The sequence below is a fragment of the Ruditapes philippinarum genome, unplaced genomic scaffold (genome assembly GCF_026571515.1).
Source record: "Ruditapes philippinarum isolate M1 unplaced genomic scaffold, ASM2657151v2 ctg148_1_1_1_1, whole genome shotgun sequence".
NCBI classification, from domain to species: domain Eukaryota; kingdom Metazoa; phylum Mollusca; class Bivalvia; order Venerida; family Veneridae; genus Ruditapes; species Ruditapes philippinarum.
The window spans coordinates 259,629-280,638 of NW_026862686.1; the positions used below are offsets into that span (position 1 = coordinate 259,629).

General features: G+C 33.8%; 1 protein-coding gene across 6 annotated transcripts in view; it reads left to right on the top strand.

Moving 5' to 3' along the window:
• Window positions 1–21,010, top strand: part of LOC132719881 (cadherin-23-like) — a 79,171-nt gene that overhangs the window by 45,654 nt on the left and 12,507 nt on the right. For all 6 annotated transcript variants that reach the window (XR_009624278.1, XR_009624279.1, XM_060703833.1 and 3 more), the window contains exons 11-31: window positions 1,003–1,121; window positions 2,492–2,701; window positions 3,198–3,359; window positions 4,480–4,647; window positions 5,172–5,236; window positions 5,515–5,755; window positions 6,535–6,780; window positions 7,534–7,927; window positions 8,644–8,777; window positions 11,003–11,150; window positions 11,784–11,990; window positions 12,505–12,818; window positions 13,165–13,734; window positions 14,616–14,798; window positions 15,621–15,855; window positions 16,656–16,870; window positions 18,157–18,264; window positions 18,842–19,099; window positions 19,468–19,556; window positions 19,794–19,880; window positions 20,494–20,562. Coding sequence is in view for 4 of the 6 variants with exons in the window: in XM_060703833.1 (XP_060559816.1) it covers window positions 1,003–1,121; window positions 2,492–2,701; window positions 3,198–3,359; window positions 4,480–4,647; window positions 5,172–5,236; window positions 5,515–5,755; window positions 6,535–6,780; window positions 7,534–7,927; window positions 8,644–8,777; window positions 11,003–11,150; window positions 11,784–11,990; window positions 12,505–12,818; window positions 13,165–13,734; window positions 14,616–14,798; window positions 15,621–15,855; window positions 16,656–16,870; window positions 18,157–18,264; window positions 18,842–19,099; window positions 19,468–19,556; window positions 19,794–19,880; window positions 20,494–20,562 (4,222 nt within the window). In the remaining 2 variants the exon portion in view is untranslated. The remainder of the gene's footprint in view (window positions 1–1,002; window positions 1,122–2,491; window positions 2,702–3,197; window positions 3,360–4,479; window positions 4,648–5,171; window positions 5,237–5,514; window positions 5,756–6,534; window positions 6,781–7,533; window positions 7,928–8,643; window positions 8,778–11,002; window positions 11,151–11,783; window positions 11,991–12,504; window positions 12,819–13,164; window positions 13,735–14,615; window positions 14,799–15,620; window positions 15,856–16,655; window positions 16,871–18,156; window positions 18,265–18,841; window positions 19,100–19,467; window positions 19,557–19,793; window positions 19,881–20,493; window positions 20,563–21,010) is intronic.

Below are 21,010 nucleotides of genomic sequence, written 5' to 3' on the forward strand. Positions count from 1 at the left end.
TATTAAGAACTGTCAAATATGTATGATAAAAGATAATTTTGCATAAAAAACTGCACTAGGATATGTACATAAATGCCATGTATTTTGTAAATGTATGTTGTACAACGATGTACAATATGTTGTGTACAAGTTGCAAACAAGTAAAATGGTTTCCTGCGAGGAACATTTTTTAATGATATAAAGATATTTCATTTAACTATTTTCAACATTGTTTGGGGGGATAAATAAACGTTTGTATCAGGAATATAGTTGACAATAATCGATAAATATAGAAGAAGGTCTTTGGAAACTGGTGACCGTTGAAAACCTGAGACCGGAAAAGGTTGAACATAAAACAATTATTTCTTATTAAGAAAATGATTAAATACCATTTTCTGAATAATTCCGAGCAAAAAAATTAAAAGTAAACACACAAGTTTACGCAGAAAATATTTCTATTTAGTATCCCTAGAGGTAAATCTGTAACGTACCGGCAAACGGTATTAGCTAGGTTTTCGAAAAGGTCAATTAACCAATCAGGTACGGTGTACAGATCACATGCTTCTCCATGTACCGAAAACAGGTCACGTGCTCCTCCATGCCTCAAAAGTTAAACACGTACCAATACCCTGCGTTCTTCAGACCGCAGGGAATAAAATCATTCTTCTTCTTCTTCTTCTTCATAAATGGGAAACAAGCAAATATGGCATCATGGCATGTTTTATAAAATACACGACTCGGGGTGCCATGTTCAAGAACAGCTGACTGCAATGATGTCCCCAAAAATTTCATCAACAATAGGCATATCATTCCAACATGAAAGCATGCCATAACTAAGTATCTTCATATGAAAAACAAAAAAATAAAACATAGAATTACTGTGTAGTCGTGCCCTTGTGCTTTTGAAATGTTAATGCACAAGGAAACCTACATTTACCCTCCACTGTTAATGTTTTCATTAACTTGAATTGAAATCATCTTTTTTATGATTTTGTTGAAAAGTCATATCATTATATTTTTCAGGTCAGATTACAAATTTTGATATAGATAGTAACTCAGGATGGATAACTGTGAAGTCCACGTTAGACAGGGATGCACCGGAAGTTAGTCAAAGTGGTGGAGTTTATGCTATCTATGTTATGGTAAGTTCCCATATCTGTTAAATGATTTTGGCTTCAGATAAAAAAAATCTGATAGTAACTTGTTTATATCTGAAGCCTATGCTTACCTAACTTTAAATTCTTATGGAGTTCAATATTTTTTACATGATGCCAATTTTCATTTAAAGGATTTAAGTAAGAATTTTGTTGGTTTTAAAGAAATTTTCCCCCTTTGTCAGATTTGTCTTCAGTAAATTTTGAGAGATGTCAAAAGCCCTCCCATTCAAAGTTAGACAAGAAAAGCATTGATTCAAAGTATCAAAGGGCGTCCATGCAAGAAATGCAGCAAGTGAAGATGAGCTAGTAGACATCTGATGACTAGATATTCTTATAAACTTTTCAATGGTTAATTGATTTTTACCAGAATTGTATAATATTTATGAATGGGCGGACGAAAGACATTGTTTATCATGAACTTTGGTAGACATGCTAGAGATTAGAATATTATTTTTTTTCCACAGGCACTTGAAATTCTATCAATATTAACGATAATATCCAAAATATACAGGCCTATAATATCCAAAGTGCAATTAGTTGTTTGAATATGTTTCATTTTTCATATTTCATTTCCTGCAAAGTTCTCCAGTTCGTTATCTATAATCATAGCTCAACACGAATGACCATTTCGTTAAACTAAAACTACTTCTATAAATAGATTTTCGGACTTTCACAATGTTAAGGTCATCATTCTATTTATAGGTACAGCAATACACAATAACCCACTGATGGATAAGAGTGTAATACAAAATGATTAATAAAAAAAAGTTGAAGAGCGTGATTAATTGACGGATAAGATAATTTAGCATTGCGAAATTCTCCAGTTCGCTATTCATTGTTCATGACATTTCATTCTTGTTAATCAAATACCCTCATACCAATCGGAATGATCGGCTATTATGACCGAAGAAATGGCCCGAGAAGTTGCTGCCGCCCTTTCACAAAATCTTATTTCATTCCATTAGGGGCATCGCGCTACGGCGTGGACGCCAATAAGGTAGAAAAGCCCACTTTTTATCAAGTTCATGAAGCATGTATGACTATTAGAGCTGTTATTTATTCTTGTTTAAATTGATGAAAGGGCTATTGTTCTGCATATACATTTGTTGTAAATTTTGTAGGAAGGCTTTTGTCCTCTAAGTTAATTTGATAGGAGGGCTTTTGTCCTCTTAGTAAATTTGATAGGAGAGCTTTTGGCCACCATATTAATTTGATAGGAGGGCTTTTGTCCCCCATGTCACCATTTCCACTAAGACTCTTGTGCTGCACATATGAATTTTTTTATTCCGTGATAGAAAAAGGATATATGAATGTTTTAGTCCTATAATATAAATGTTTGAGACGTTTTGTTTCAGGCTCGGGAAAATGACACCACTCAAGATGAAAGTAAGATAACAGCGACAACGTTGGTGACAATCACAGTAAAAGATGTAAATGACAACACACCACAGTTTAACTCACCAACATACGAGGCTTTTATTCTGGAGAATATGCAGGAAGGTGTACCAATAACATTTAATGGTCCTGGGTCAATCAGCTTTATGAATGTCAGTGACATTGATCAGGTAAATTTCAACAATTTTGTTTTGACAATGTTTAGGTAATTATTTATTTAAGATACTTATTTATTATATACTTACAAATGAAATTATTGAGAAATATTGATGGAATAAAATGTGTATTTTCATTTACCATATTTTCACTGTTAAAATTTACTTTTCACTGCAGTGAAACATATTTACCAAATTTTCACTAGTGTCTTGTCCAACTTTTTTCCTTTCAGCCAATACACAAAATTTAGGGGGAAGACTTTCAAATTGTAATGTCAAATCAGAGAAAAATGGATATAATAAACAGAAAAGTTTTTTCTATAAATGCAGGATTTATTTTCATCTTGTGGTATGAAAATTATCATATTGATGTATTGACTACCACCTTTCATGAAATACATGTATTTATTTTCATACCATTCAATGAAAATTCTTCCCTTTTTTAATATTCTCTATATATTATGATAACCAGTGCTAAATTACAGTTGATTTATGTATCGTTCTGTTACAGGGTGTATTTAGCCACTTTCAACTGTCTCTAGAGAAAGATGGGCAGCCATATCACGACTTTGCTCCATTACCTAGTGAGGTTTTTGTTGAATCATCAGTCCTTATTCGTGTACAGAACAGTACTGCTCTTGATTTCGAAAAAATCCAAAATGTTACATTCCAGGTGAGACACTTTTCTTCAGTGATTTATATATGATTATTACTATGATAATATGATTATAAAGACAATTGATATACTTATTATTAAGACAATTTGTTATAAGGTTCCATAATGCTAGAGATTAAATAAAGACATATAAAGTTCATGTTATGATTTCTACAGCTTTGTTTTTTTAATGTTGGGTTTTAAATGCTGTAATGGTCATATTGTGAGTTTCCAGCTCTTTTGGTTGAGACAGACCTCTAGTGTTGCACTTGCTACAGCTTATTTGTACCATTTTATTAATATCTACTTGTTTAACCAGGTTTTTTTTTTTTAAAAAAGATTTGCTGTTGTCGAAAATATTGTAGTAATTTTTGGCTCATTACATTATCAAGTCTGCTTTATTTGTTGAAAATATTGTTTACAGACAGTCCACAAAATTGATTTCACTTAATATGCCCGGCCATGGTCCAGTACAGTCTAATTTGAGAAATCTGACTGTGATCTATAACTCTATAAAATTAAGACCTTATGAATAATAAAATACTGTATTCTTTAACAGCCATCTGTCCGCTTTTTCATGAAAGGTCTTTTTTTAAGAAATAATATATCCCTAACAGTGATTTTATCGCTCAATAACATTACTGTTTGGAGTTCGGATGCGAGGAATTATATCACAAGGGCGTATGATGCGCATCCGAACAACAAACAGTGTTGTTATCAAGCGATAAAATCACTGTTTTGGATATATTATTTCGATTCTAACAAGACATCAACAAATAAATGCTGCCGTACCTGATATTAACCTATATTAAGCCTGATTTGTCTCTGTACTTATTTTCAGCGCATCACATTTTTAGTGGTTATGTCACGTGTATAATGATTATGTCACATGTCTAAATATAGAATGTCAAACTGTGATTTTATTGCATAATAACACACACTTTCGGTTCTTCTATGTTCAACAGGGAAAAATGCTGGTCGTGTTAGAATGCAAAATAGTGTATGGTGTAGCAACTCTGCTGTCCTGTCGTTACATCTTTATTCATATTATTTGGTGTTTTTACATACATAGTGGGGCATATGTGTTTTTAAGACAGTCACATTACTAGTTAATTCTTTAACTCGTTTTCCATCTCAGATAATTGCACGAGAGATAGGAACACCAGAATTGAGGTCAAGTACGGCAGATGTTACTATACATATACAAGACATGAACGATAACTCACCAATATTTCAGCCAGAAACATTACCTCCCCTTTCTATGATGGAAAATGCTTCAATGGGAACGGAACTTATAATCCTTACTGTAAGTTACCATGGTTTGTTTTTGGTTAGATATCTGATACAAATTGTAAAATCTTTTTGGTTTTTCTAATCTTCTTAAGGTGATAGTGCTCTTATTTTATGGATTTGAAAATTTGAATTTATAGCATTATTAGATGAATGCACTTTAATTGCATTGAAAAAGAAAGTTGGTAGTTTTTACGATGACTATTCAATATGAAAATACATATACAAAAACTATACTAGTAATACTGACTTAAATATAATGTGCACAATGTATATACATGTACATTAAGAGCATGATTGACACTTTGATAGATGCGGCATTCATAAAAAAGAAGGTTTATTTGTAACATATGATTGGACCAGATTGGTTCATATTGGCTAATTAAGCACACACAAAATTTTTGATTAAACAGAATTCACTTAGTGAAATTCATTTCTGTCTTAGACTGCATTACTTTGAAACTTTGAAACTGTTGGTTTTGTCATGACGCGGCTCAATTAAGGAGACTAGAATCTCAGGTGCTTCTTCTACTTTTACAGGCAACAGATGCAGACAAAGGAAAATTTGGTAACATATCCTACCATATTAGAGGCAACAATCAAATGTAAGTCTGAATTATCATAATAACATTGAAAAGTCAGAATGATGTTTATAGATACTGTAATTTTTACGGATTAAAAACTTCTCGAAATCAAAATGTTCCCGGCAAAGTTTTGGTGCTTTTAAAAAAAAAAAAAGAAATAAAATAAAATAGCCAAAAAAAAAAAAGAAATAATAAAGAAATAAAAAAACCTGCAAAACTTTAAATCTATTTAAAGGGTATTTTCAATTAAGTGCACACATGTTTTGTTAACTTTTTTACTTCCATATTTCCTATTGTAGATTCAAAATTGATGAGAATTCAGGTCGGATAACTCTAGACGGAGCTTTAGATCGTGAAAAAGTTGACAACTATTTCCTGACAGCGGAGGCAAAAGATGGGGGTGGCCTGACTACATTTATTAATCTGGATATAAAAGTTCTTGATGTTAATGACATGAATCCAGTGTTCCGGCGTAAGGAGCAGTTTGTTACTGTAAGAGAGGACAGTCTACAGTTCTTGAGAGGGGATCTCATTGTTGAGGTATATTATATGAGCGGCGTCACGACAAAACCAACATAGTGGGTTTGCGACCAGCATGAATCCGGACCAGCCTGCGTATCCGCGCAGTCTGATCAGGATCCATGCTGTTCACTTACCAACTCTATTACAAGTAGAGAAACTGATAGCAAACTGCATGGATCCTGATCAGACTGCGCAGATGCGCAGGCTGATCTGGATCCATGCTGGTCGCAAACACATTATGTTGCTTTTGTTGTGATGCAGCTCATATTAAGATTTTAACAAGCAAGTGATTATTATTAAAAGAAACAAGTTATAACAGTCATTCTTGATGTGTTACAATCAAGCATGTCTAAACAACGGCCATAAATGATACGCAACATAGCGTTATTTGTATTTTCACGCATCTTGTTTTTTGTAAACAAGGTAACACTGAGCATTGTTTTAGTTTAAAATGGCCACAGGGAAGTCTATTCTAGTGACCGCTGGCCATCTGCTGTTGGCAAATGACCACTTCTCTGATGTGACCGTTAGCTCAAGTTAGACTGTATTGAGATGTTATTGTTAAATTTAGAAAGTTTCTAATGGAATAGAAAACTTGTAAGGTTTTATCAAAAATAAATATATTTATTAATTTCTTGCATTCAGTATTATTACTTGCTATTACGTCTAATTAGATTTTCTTTATAATGTATAGATTAATTAATTGCCAGTTTTACTATTATTAATTGAACATTAATTGAAAATTAGGAGAATCCTAGAATTATTCTATAATCTTATTAAATGCTTATTGTTGCTAGGCAACAGATGAAGATGAACCAAACACACCCAACAGTGAGATTATGTTTAGAATAACGAAAGCCTCAGCTGGCCTTGAGAACAAGTTCGCAGTGAACAGTACATCTGGATTAATCACTATGGTTGAGAAGATAGACTACGAGGCACTACCTGCCGACCTCAAAGGAAGAGTCCTCCTTGAAGTCGAGGCATATGACCTTGGTGTGCCAAGTCTGTCTACCTACATCAATGTTACTGTTGAAGTAGTGGTAAGTTACTTAAATACATTTATATCCTAAGGTGAATTCAAATTATTTTTCAGGGATTTATTTTCATACGCTAAAACGGTGTGGGGAAATAGAGTTTTTCACACATTTATATATTGTGTTTTGATTGTGGACATTTGTGACATCACCAGGCATTTATAGACTGTATTTGCCATATTGCACTCATTATACAGATTTCATTGAAGATTTGTTTGGAAGTTTACAAGAAAAGTTTGAACAAAGAGTCATATAAGAATCTTACAACAGCTGCTGCCATTACTGACTCAAAAATCTAGCTTGTGAGCTTAGATATTCCCATCTGTATGGTGTTTATTTTTCTTATTTTGCATATATCAGGGTAATAATCCAGAAAATTCTTACAAAATCTAATATTTTTATTTTGCAATTTTTCCTTACAGGAGCATATTAATTTGCAACTTTATTTATAAAAGCAACATGACGCTATCCATATTATACGGTAAATGATGTCATTGGAAACATTGTGACTTGTCTTACACAGTGGGATGTAAGATAGGTTTTCCTTGCACTGGTCTGATATGCAAGAATATGTATTCCGTTGTCAGTAACATTCCTTGTAAAGTATTTTTGTGATATTAGAAGGAGAGAATGTTCTGAGGAGATTACATTGTTTTAGAGCACATACAAGTATGTAACAAGTTGTTTCAGATAGTGATGCGTAAAACAAATTGATATACCGTAGATGTATGTGACCTCAAAAAAATCTCTAAATTTCAGGATGTCAATGATAATGCGCCAGTCTTCAACCCCAAATATTACACAGCCACCATTCCAGAAAATGCCAGTGCTGGCACTTACGTTGTCAAGGTATCTGCTACAGATGGCGACAGTGAAATACCGAACAATCAGTATCTGTACAGAATTGACAACGGTGCTGGTGATAAGTTCCGTATTGACTTCCAGTCGGGTGTAATTTCTATCGAAGTCGGAGCTAAGCTAGATCGGGAGATAAAAGATAATTATATCCTCAATGTCTCGGCAACAGATCGTGGTGCAGTACCGCTGACTGGCCTCTGTATAGTGAACGTTACAGTTTTAGACGTGAACGATGAACCGCCAGTGTTTGATCCAGCAACTGTTACAGCCTCCATATCTGAAGAGTCAATAGCAGGTATAAATGTTACAATACATGTATAACATTATCATACTTATGAACATTTTACAAATTTGTACATTTTTCATAGAAGTATAGCGCTCTTGTTGGTACAAGGTGTCAGCTAATTAATGATAAATATATAATATAAGTGGGAGAAAAGGAACATAATATTTTTTTCACATACCTGTGCCACTTTTGCAACTCCGTAAAAATGGTATTGCACGACCATGCATATATTTTGACATGACGTCATTCGCCTTATATGAACATAGCGTATATAAACATAGCGTTAAGACTGCTAAATGTAAGTGTTATACTATAGGCGCGTCAATGAAAAATGTTTCTTCATCACTTCAAAGAGTCTTTATGTTTGGTATGTGATAAATCGAATATTTAATTTGTGTAAGTTCATTACTAAATTTATTGAACTCGTTGAGGCACACATAATATAATTCTATTCAACTCCTTCAATTAATTCAGAATTAAACTTACACTCATTCAATATCCTCTATTACTTGAATGGAAGCTGTCTAGACATCATAATCACAATCTTTATATTTCAAGAGAGACTTTAATTCAGACAAACCGAATTGAAATTATTTTCTTTCATGGCAATGCCCAGACTAATTAAGACACACCTTCAACGATTATTATCACATTTAGAATATTAGATCTATATAGTTACCAGAAAATATTTTGCAATGATGATGACATAAATGTGTTATTTTCAGGTACCACTGTTGTCTGTGTAACAGCTACCGACCCTGACACTCACCATTCTCTATCATACAGCATTGTGTCAAGTTCTATACAAGCGTACGATGAAAATGGAAAAACTGTAAACGTTACATCAACAGGGGTTAAGGTATGTTTTAACTACGTACAATACCTCTATAGTAACTTTAGATTCACAAAATTAAAGTCTGATCGGTGGGAACTGAATCTATCCATGCTATTAGTGCAGACCAAGATCAGTTGACATGTCTGTACCATCTAATTACAGTCTGCACTGTTAGCTAGACAGTCTGTATACAGTCAAACCCTTGAAATAAAGGTCATCCATCGTAGTGACCAAACATGGCCATTATAGACAAGTGGTCTTTATTTGGAGGTTGCTTTGTTGTTTTTTTTAACCAATGAAGGATAGTTGAAGAGTGGCCTTTATTTACAGTGTGATCTCTATTCAGAGGTAGTCTTAAACACAAGTTTGACTCTAATTATATTTTGATTTTTTTCCCCCTCAAAATGATGAATGGTTTTGTGCTCATAAAAAGATGGACAAGTCTATTTAAGGTACTAAGCATAGTTTTGAATTTGAAAATGTTCATTATCAATCTGTTTTAATCCATTGCTCGGATTAGATTTCAAACCATATAAATCAGTCAGTCAGTAATGCATGTATAGCATCAGAATGCAATGAAAGCGAAGAATAGTCTGATTCCATATATGTATGCCATAAAGGCCTAATTATATTGTTACTTTACAAAATATATTTCAATATTCCTTGGCAATTATTTATTTTCACTGAAATAGGGATGATATTATAATTTTGTCTTTTATTACATGCAATAGTGGGTTAATGTGTAAAGTACTTTAAATATGTCATAATACTTTGATGTTTATTTTTCTTATTTATATGGCAATAATACTAAAATGACAAATATAAAATATTAAATTTCAGAGCTAATTTTGTAAATGACTTTTTATTAACCAGGTTTTCAATTTTGAAAATCCTGGTTATTAGATTGGGGTATGGCGGGCGGATGGGCGGATGGGCGGGCGGGCGTCAAACGAAATCGTGTCCGCTCTGTAACTCTTCAACCCTTTGAAGAATTTTGATGAAACTTCAGACAAATGTTTACCACATCAAGATGACGTGCAGAACGCATGTTCCGCATGGCTGGCTCCAAGGTCAAGGTCACAGTGACATTAACATTGAAAATCCTGTCCGCTCTGTAACTCTTCAACCCTTTGAAGAATTTTGATGAAACTTCAGACAAATGTTTACCACATCAAGATGACGTGCAGAACGCATGTTCCGCATGGCTGGCTCCAAGGTCAAGGTCACAGTGACATTAACATTGAAAATCCTGTTTACATGATTTTAACTTGATTTGGCAGTCAAAGTCATATCATCTTTTTTTAAAATTATTCTCATTTTTAACCAGGTTTTCCGAAGGAAAAAACTGGTTATTAGATTGAGGTATGTCGGCGGGCGGGCGGGCGGATGGGCGGGCGTAAACAATTTCTTCTGTGCGCAACTCCTCCTACATTTCTCAATGGATTTTTGACGAAACTTTCACAGAAGCTTTGTCATCAAGTGCCCTGGCGCATATTGTCGGGGTTTTATGATTGGATAATATTTGACCTAATTATGGCCCTTTGTTTTTTTTCCTTATATAGAATATATAGTGAACAATTTCTTCTTTGCGCAACTCCTCCTACATTTCTCAACGGATTTTGACCAAACTTTCACACAAGCTTTGTAATTAAGTGCCCTTGCACATAATGTCAGGGTTTTGTGATTGGATAATATTTGACCTAATTATGGCCCTTTGTTTTTTTTTCTTATACAGAATATATAGTGAACAATTCTTCTGTGCGCAACTCCTCCTACATTTCTCAACGTATTTTGACCAAACTTTCACAGAAGCTTTGTTATCAAGTGCCCTGGCGCATATTGTCGGGATTTTGTGATTGAATAATATTTGACCTAATTATGGCCCTTTGTTTTTTTTCCTTATACAGAATATATAATGAACAATTTCTTCTATGCTCAACTCCTACATTTCTCAATGGATTTTGTTCTAACTTTCACAGAAGCTTTTCATCAAGTGCCCTGGTTATAGTGTCGGGGTTTTGTGATTGGATAATTTTTTACCTAATTATGGCCCTTTGTTTTTTTCACCTAAACAGAATATATAGTGAACAATTCTTCTGTGTGCAATTCCTCCTACATTATTCATGATTTACGTTGCACATAGTTACATTCTTTGTTGCTTGTATTTGTATTTCAACTTCAACATATTTATCTACAATGGTGATAATTGAAAACCTGGTTTCATGGCATTGCCATGTTTCTTGTTTCAGAATTATTTTGCAATTGATAATAACACTGGGTGTATTACTGTAGCAAACAAGCCAGACAGGGAAACAGCTGAGACAATTGTGTTTGATGCTATGGTAAATGATGTTTTGGGTATAACAGGGCCGGGAACCAAACCACAAACTGCCAAAGGTATCGTACTTAAAATTATTATTTCTTTGTTGTCTAAAACAAAACAAAAAATTACTTTTGTGTGTGTGTTCTTTACAAATAAGCATGTGAAACAATGTTGGTGTACCATCATTTTCTTTTTTTTAAGGAAGTCTCATTTAAAATGGATCTGCTGCCATTGTTTACATAATTGTATCTTTGTTATCAAATTATTGAACATTTTAATCTTTGACCATAAATAATCTTGAAATAATAAATAATTTTAAAGGGATTGTTTAATTTTCATTAAAACCTCTAAATGATAAATAACGAGCAGAAATATTTAGTAATTTTTTTGCTTAAGCTCTATTGCATTAACTCTAATCCTGCTAGCAGAAACAGAAATTTACCAATGTGTGACGAGTGCTGACCAAGTTCAGCTTGCTCACCCTTAATTGCTGTCTGATCATAGTCTGCACTGCTTGCCTTTCAGTCAGTACATAATTTATAATATGAAATATTTCCCTAAAAATAACTAATGGTTTTGTCCAGATTGAAGGATAGGCAAGTCTGTTAAAGATATTTAGCAAGATAAGAGTTAAAATCAAAATAACCCTAAGGCTTAATGTACGTCTTCTTTTTAGACTTACAAATAATTCTTCTTTATATTTACAGCCAGCGTCACTGTAACATTGTTGGACTATAACGACAATTATCCTCAATTCTTGCCAAACTCCTCATATAACCTGAAGATCCCAGAAGGTCTTGAAGCACCCACCGAGGTCCTCAGGTTTGAGACCCTCGACAAAGACAAAAACCAACAGATCTCTTACAAGATGGATAAAGATCCTAACAAAAACTTTGTTGTCACAGAAAAAACTGGTAACAATTTTTTTTATCAATTTTTTTTTTATACTCTTGTTGTAGTTGATGTTGGTAAGAATTCTGATTAATCAGAGACATTTTTTTATATTTTCCTTCAAAACCCTTATAATTTTCAACTCAAAAATACAAAACTTAATCTATTAATTGTCAACAAAAAAGTTTTGAGCAGACATTCTTTTTAAATAAATTCTCAAAAAACATGTTTTTAATGCCATCTGTTGGTAGTTTATCAAAATTTAATACATGGTTGATTGAAAATTTTAAGATTTACACAGTCCATGTTTCTGAAATGGTGATTGTTCTTTAAAAGATCCCATCTTTGTTTGGCACTAGTTTTAACAAAAATGAAATTTTAAGATTTACACAGTCCATGTTTCTGAAATGGTGATTGTTCTTAAAAGATCCCATCTTTGTTTGGCATTAGTTTTAATAAAAATAAGTTGCACAAGCACTAAGCATGATTATACAGATGCAGTTAGTTATTACAAGGAAACATTTTATTTGTTATCAGGAATATTGAGACTGAACAAGGCTTTAGACAGAGAAAAGACACCTACTTTGGAGGTTACGGTTATAGCCATGGACAACGTAGACCCGATAAAGTCATCCACTGCGACAGTTAGTATCAGTGTACAAGACGTAAATGACAACACACCAGTGTTTGCGGTATACAAGCAGAGTTATAAAGTGAAAGAGGACGCAGTGATCGGTAAAGTTATTGCTACTATACAGGCAACTGATGAAGATTTGGGAGAATTTGGAAACGTCGTATATAGTTTTGATGTCAGCAACGATGACGATAAACTCAAAATAAATAGATTAACCGTAAGTATTTGATATGATTTTTTTTGTTTTCTCCATTCACACAAGAAATTTGTCACTTTTCACTCAAGAATGTTTTTAATGTGCAAATAAGGTTTGGTAATAGCGCCGATGTATCTTTTGTAAAATATAAAATGAAATGTTCATCAGTGTTGTATAACACGTTATTTATTTCTGTATAGCAAATGATCTAAAATATACAATACAACTTTATTTTAGACTGATTCTCTCTATCCTATAATAATCCAATCAGAAATATTGAAATCCAATTTTCATTTACAATTAAACTAAGAAGTAATGTTGAAGAGTCCACAAGAGTTAATCATTATTTTTATTTTTTACATTTCAGGGTGAAATATCTGTTGCCAAAAGATTAGATAGAGAGACTAGGAGTTTATATACCTTGTATGTCACAGCAGTCGATAATCCTGACAACCCTAACAAACAGAGAACCAATCAAACAAAAGCAATCACAATAGAGGTGGAGGACGTCAATGACAATGACCCGGAATTTACAAACATCGACAAAGACACTCGCGCAACAGTTCTAGAAAATGCTTTTGACCCTAACAAAGAAGGAACACCGGTTTTTTCAGTATCAGCAGAAGACAAAGATACTGGTGAGAACGCTAGACTGGTTTACACAATTTCTGCTAATGAGACTGTATCCAAACTGTTCACTATACAGACTGTGTCAAAAAACATTGGAGGAACGCCAAAATATTTCGGAGACATCAGAGTGGCAAATAATCTATTAGGAAGCGTGGGAGAGTTACATTTGAATGTCACAGTTACCGACCAGGGAAATCCACAAAGGTCTGCCATGACTGGTTTAATTATTGAGGTACAAGATGTGAATCTTCATCAACCAGTGTTTATTAATCCAACAGGGCCACGGGCAGAAATTAATACTGAAGAGGTATGAAATTTGAGCCTCGTCATGACAAAACCAACATAATGGGTTTGCGAGCAGCATGGATCCAGACCAGCCTGCGTAGACGCGCAGTCTGATCAGGATCCATGCTGTTCACTTACAGACCCTATAACAAGTAGAGAAACTGATAGTGAACAGCATGGATCCTGATCAGACTGCGCGGATGCGCAGGCTGGTTTGGATCCATGCTGGTCGCAAACCCATTATGTTGGTTTTGTCGTGACGCGGCTCATTTATTTCTGTATGTTCATTCTCTTGTTTCTTTGGTGATATTAACTTTTTTTACCAGTTCATCAATTTCATGTATAATTGCTTTTCCATAAAAATGGTATTGCACAGCCATGTATATATATTTTGACATGACCTCATTTGTGCTACACAAACTGATTTAATATAGTGTAAAGACGCACTAAATGTTAGCATTACACTATAGGTGCGTCAATAAAGGAATAATTCTTTTCCACTTTAAACAGTCTTTATTTTCGGTTTGTGATAAATAGAATATTATATTCATGTAGGTTCATTACTGAATTTATTGAATTTGTTGAATAAAATAATATTATTCTGAATCAACTGGTTCAATAAATTCAGTATTGAACATACACTCATATTCTCTATTTCATACAACTCTTAATTTTTTTTCAATGTTTAAATGTTCTGAACATATTCTTCAAAGGATCACAAAAGTATTAATTAATTAAAATGTTCCTTATTTATTCTTATTTTTATATTTATTTTAAAGATTGTAGTAATATCTCATTATCAAAGAACAATATTTAAAAAACTGTTCATTCTTTTTTCCTAGTCACAAAATGTATTTTAATTATTTTAATAAAACGTAGTGAAAAACTTTTTTGTCACTTCAGAAAAAGCCTGTAGGTACTCAAGTATTTGAGATCAAGGCAAAGGATGATGATCATGGTCGAAACAGTGAGATCACCTACGAGATTCAGAAAGAGAATGACTGGCAGGTGTTTGAGATAGACTCTAAAACTGGTCTGCTTACGAATAAGATAATACTCGATAGAGAATCTAAAGACAAATATGAGGTAGGCAGTCTGATGACCTGAATTTGTTTAAAAGAAGAAAAAAAACACCCAAAAAAGTGGCATCATGCCAGAGTAATTAAGGGGGCTGACTAGTTATCTAAGGATTGCTGGCTGCATAGGTTCAAAGCACGTCAGAGGCAAGGCAGTGTTTTTATGAGCAAGAAACTTTACACTCATTGCTTTAGTAATAGTTGGTTGGTTCCAGGAATGTTTACAGCTTTAAACACAGTCAAACGAAATAAAATAATCAACAAAATTTATCCACAAATTAAGTCGTAGCAAACAATTTTGGGGATCAAGTTTATTTATTTCCATTAGTTGTTCTTGAACCATATATTTATTTCCTGCTGCACAGATTTTAAGATATTTTATTTGGACATTATCAAGCATTATAAAAATCATAATTGAGCCGTGTCATGACAAAACCAACATAATGGGTTTGCGACCAGCATGGATCCAGACCAGTCTGTGCATCCGCGCAGTCTGATCAGGATCCATGCTGTTCGCTTACAGACCCTATAACAAGTAGAGAAACTGATAGCGAACAGCATGGATCCTGATCAGACTGCGCGGATGTGCAGGCTGGTCTGGATTCATGCTGGTCGCAAACTCACAATGTTGGTTTTGTCAAGATGCGGCTCATATGTCACTTTGATCATATACATAGTACTGTATGTTGCAATTCAGCCTGAACTAATTGGATTTGTAGTTTGGGGGGGTGTGGGTTAAATAAAATCTGTGTACAGTTTTCATGTAATAATTACAGATTGTTATATAAGTAACGGACAATATATTCATGAGATTCTATTTCTTTTATTACAGATCAAGATAAAAGCAAAAGACAATGGAGTACCTAACCCTCTTTACAGTACACTAACATTGATAATCAGGGTGTTAGACGTTGATGACAATGCCCCACAATTCATTGTCCCGCGACTTCAACCTTACAAAATCAAGATTGAGGAGGAGCGTGTACATGATCAAACAACAACAGATCTGGATATCGCTGTAGATAAAGATACTGGCAATAATTCTATCATCTGTTATTACATAATCGGTATGTAATTAGGAAAACAGGCATTTTATCCATGTATTATTGAGGAGGTGAATGTCAATGTCAATTACAAGCCTGTATTGCCAATATCTCTTTAGCACACAATAGATAATTGGACAAATAGGACAAATACCATTTATCTATAGCTCTGCTTTTTCCCAAGTTTGGCAGACTAAAATTCTGTTATGAAAGCAAACTACTATATGCCATGGCAAATGCAAACTTTGCATGCAGTTTTACAAAAAAAAAGGAGAAATATAGAAAAAACAAAACACATTAACTTTTAAACCTACAAAATGTTTTAACAGATTTAGATAGTTTAGATTATTTTAAAACGCTTAAAAATATGGTTTGAATTTGCCAAAAGCTGGCATGGCAAAAAGGTACCAACAGCTATTTATTATATTCCAAAGAAAAAAACATCATTTCTTGTACCATATTCCATTTCTCAATACTAATTCTTATTCTTTTCATAGAAATTCAAGATCTTTAAATTTGTTTATCTATAACTGTAGTTAATATATGAGCCGCATCATGACAAAACCAAATTAATGCGTTTGCGACCAGCATGGATCCAGACCAGCCTGCGCATCCGCGCAGTCTGATCAGGATCCATGCTGTTTGCTATCAGTTTCTCTAGTTGTAATAGGGTTGGTAAGCGAACAGCATGGATCATTAAAATACTACGCGGATGCGCAGGCTGGTCTGGATCCTTGCTGGTCGCAAACGCACCATGTTGGTTTTATCGTGACGCGGCTCATATTGATTTTACTACAGCAGTTAAACCTTTTTTTGTTATTCAGGTGGTGACAAGGAGGTGAGCAGTCATTTTCAGTTGGACCAGAGTGGTATTTTGACCTTGACAAGGTCATTTGATCGTGAGAACTTGACAGTGCCCTATATCAATATGATCGTCCTGGCTTCGCCTATATGTTACGCTGACTACAGTATAGATGTCGGCATGGTCTCCTTCCCTCCGAGCGGTTACCAGAGCAATCTGTCACTTCTCTGGGTACAGGTAAGAAAGTTTACACCAAGCTTAATATAATGATTCTTTTTGTTGGTAATTGGAAGGTGGTGCTATTTTGAAGGTGGGTTTTTGTTGGTAATTGGAAGGTGGGTTTTTGCTGGTGATTGGAAGGTGGGTTTTTGCTGGTAATTGCAAGGTGGTGCTATTTGGAAGGTGGGTTTTTGTTGGTAATTGGAAGGTGGGTTTTTGCTGGTAATTGGAAGGTGGGTTTTTGCTGGTAATTGGAAGGTGGGTTTTTGTTGGTAATTTGAAGGTGGGTATTTGCTGGTAATTGGAAGGTGGGTTTTTGTTGGTAATTTGAAGGTGGGTTTTTGCTGGTAATTGGAAGGTGGGTTTTTGTTGGTAATTTGAAGGTGGGTTTTTGCTGGTAATTGGAAGGTGGGTTTTTATTGGTATTTTGAAAGTGTTTCTTTTGTTTGTATTTGGAAGATTGGTGTTTGTTGGTATTTGGAAAGTGGTTTGTCATTGTTTCATGCTCTTGTATGGATGCGCAGGCTAGTCTGGATCCATGCTGGTCGCAAACCCATTATGTTGGTTTTGTCTTGATATGGCTCAATTATAATTATGCCCAGTGATAGCAATAGCCAAGCACATAACGCTCTAGTAAAGTCTGATGCCACTTTAATAAATCAGAACAAAATCTTTCAAAATTGACACTAGGAACTTGTTAACCCGATGTTATATATTTTAAGATATTTTGTTTATCTGCATCTTCACAATATTGTTAAACCACTTTATTACTGTAGCTTTTTTTACAGACTTACAGTTAACAATAGGTGCTTTTTGTACAGGGGGTTAATCTGCCTGATGACTTGTTATTTGTCTGTACAACTTATTGCCAAAAAGTGTGCTTTTAAACTATTAACCAACAATAAAAGCAAGTGACATTACTTGACAAACCATCAAAAGTCATCCAAAATTTCAGCAATATCTGTGGTATAACTCAGCAGAGCCTAGCTTAGTAACCACTAGCCTGGGATTCAGGCATTTTTTTTTTTTCTTATTCATAATATATACGCGCTATTTCATACTTACAAATGTATTTGTACGCGCTATTTCATACTTATTTGTTTTTTTTGATAATTTCAATGTCGATTTACCAAAAGATGCACATAAAAATTTGACAGACTGGAACCCAGGCTAAGTAACCACCATGAACAGTTCAAGTAGATATTCCTATCTGAACCGGCAGCTGGTGTAAGATCTTTGAGGAATTTGATCAGGCAATGAGTAATCTAATTATAACAGCTGTAAATGTTTTCATATTGTTACAGGTTGAGATTACAGATATAAATGATAATCCACCACAGTTCAAACAGTCAGTGTTGACACTTGGTGTAACTAGAGATACAGGGTTTGGCATGTCTATAACAAACCTTCAGGTAATCATTTCTATCTTTAAAATATCACTTGTAGAATATATTTCTTTCACTGCGTAATTGACAGATTTATTTGTTGTAATATGATACATAATTGTATGATGAAAATGTTTAAAAAAAAAAAAACAATTTAAGAGAAAACTTATTTTTGCTTTGAATCCATTTGCTATGTAATAAAAAGCATTAAGTACATGTTGTAAAAGATTTTATCAATCGCATATCCCTTTTGGGGCTGGGGAGGGCAATATAGATTTGCCTTAGTTGATCCGTCCTGCCGGCATGCTGTCCGTCTGTAGACTGGCTGAACAGTATAATGTGGGGGCATCTTTGTAATTTGGACACAAAATTTCTCACGTGAGCAATAAATAGTTCTACATCAAAACAATGATTAGTACATGTATAAAAAATCATGGCACAGGTTGTTAGAACATTAACATTCAAAACTTTAAACAATGTGTGCTAAATTTATAAAAATTGAATTACACATATTTATCTGGCCCTGGTGACAGTACATGTATATTAAAACAGAATTATATGAATATTCATATCATAATTTACCTTAATAATACATGTATACCAGGACCTGGTGACAGATGAGGATGCTACAATGAAGGTGGAGTTTTCTTCCCTGTGTACAGAGCACCATTTACAAGACAAGAAGGTCCAGTGTAACCTAGGACAGAATCCTAAATCACAACCATTCCTTGTGTTCAAGAATGGCACCGTGGCAACAAACACGTATTTTCAAGCTAACATGTACGGGTACTACCTCATTCATATACAAGCCAAAGAGAATGTGACAGGAGGCGAGCCTTTCATAGCTAATGCAACACTCAGGGTAAGCTGATTTTTACTTTGTGATAGGAATACTTGAAAACTTAAATGCATGGTTGTGTTCAAGTTCAGAGTTCAAGTTCAAAGAGATTAAATTTGGATTTTGTGCGAAAAATCTATGTGATATATATACAATTTGCAACTGTTCTCATGTTTCTCATATAAGACTTCATACATGCCAGAATGTCCCGGACGTCCAGGACTCTCCCAGAAATAAGGTGACTGTTCCGGACGGTCCCTGAGACAATTATGTCCCATAGGAAAAAATAACAAGACAATGCAAGCCAGTGTTTAAGATGATAAAATTATTTGAAACATAACAATAGTTATATGCTGTAGTTATTTTGTAAAGCCTTTTGTTTCTAATCACAGATATCACTTATAAATGATGACCAACGTGTAAAAGTGGTCTTCAGGAATACACCAGATTTAGTCAGAGGTTTCCAAGTGGCATTTACACAGTATGTATACGCATATTTTTCTTTTTAAAAAGCAAGAAAATTACATAATTATTTTTTTCACCTTTAAAATGCTCAATGTGTGTAATGGGATTGCCATGGTTTAATTTCAAAGTTTCAATAATAAAATACATGCATTGAGCTGTAAACAGAATACCAGTAGATCCTTGCACAGAAGTTTGGTGCTATATATATCTTTTATATCTTATATATGTTTTATATCTTTATTTTTCTTTCCAGAAAACTTCAGCAGACAACAGGATATAGAATTGTTGTAGATAAAATTCAGACCCATGAAAACAAGTATGGTTTTCCGGAAGTTAATAAGTAAGTGAAAACTATTTGCGTATTTAGATGATTATTATGCTGCTTATGATGCACATAACAATATTTACATGTGTCATAACTGCAAAAGTGTTCCATCTGCCTATAACCAGGGGAGACAGACCAGTCTGTATTTCTGTTCAGTCTGATCAGATCCTATATTCTAAAGTTCTCAGATTTAAATCCAGAAAAGCATGACCATCTCAGAACAATTACTAGTGTATTGGTTAAAAAAATAACAAAATTGTTAATGTTTTATTGTCAAGTAAAAAGATATTTAATGTTTAAAAGAAACATAAATAGTTACATTGACAAGTAAAGTTTTGAGATCTATGATTGATTTGAAATAATACCTAGTAAATTCAACTAAATCAATATTTAAAATTGTCATAGACACAGTATTTTACTATAATATGTAGCGACAACTGTTGATGCCCCACCCCCCACCATGTACCTTTACAATCTGACTAAAAGATCAAATGTTCATCTGAAGTTCAGTCAGACTGGTACCTTATTTTAGACACTCTTAGTGAATTTCCTTGCAGAATATTATTATATGGATACAGACTTTAAAACAATAAATTGAATTGTAATTATCATGTTTGATATGTTTCAGAACTGATATGTTTATACATGGAGAAGATATGAAAACCAATGAGACAATATCTTCACAAGAGTTGCTACGGTAACTATGTTATTGTTGTTATTGAATTATATCTTCAGAAATATATATATATTTCAGTGCATTGGCACTATATTCGGAATGCCAGGGTTGCGTTTCATAGAAACTCCTAAGTCTGAAATAAGTCTTCAAACCAAAACTGTGACAGTTCTATGTTTAAAATCTAAAGTCTTTGACTAAGTGTAAAAGTATTTATTGACACAGTCTTCAGTTAGTCGTAAAGTAACGTTCTTACACCCTAGGACCTTGGATACCATTAGGACTTTCTATGAAGCGCAGCCCAGTATAGGTATGATAGCTATTAAATTTTCAGTGTGTTGTCACAATATAATATTAAGATATAAGTTCAGATGTGAAATAATACAATGATCTAAATCACAGAGGCATAGATTTAAGTGATAAATAAATAAACATAAGAATAATTTTTATTGAAGGAAAATTAATGGAAAAT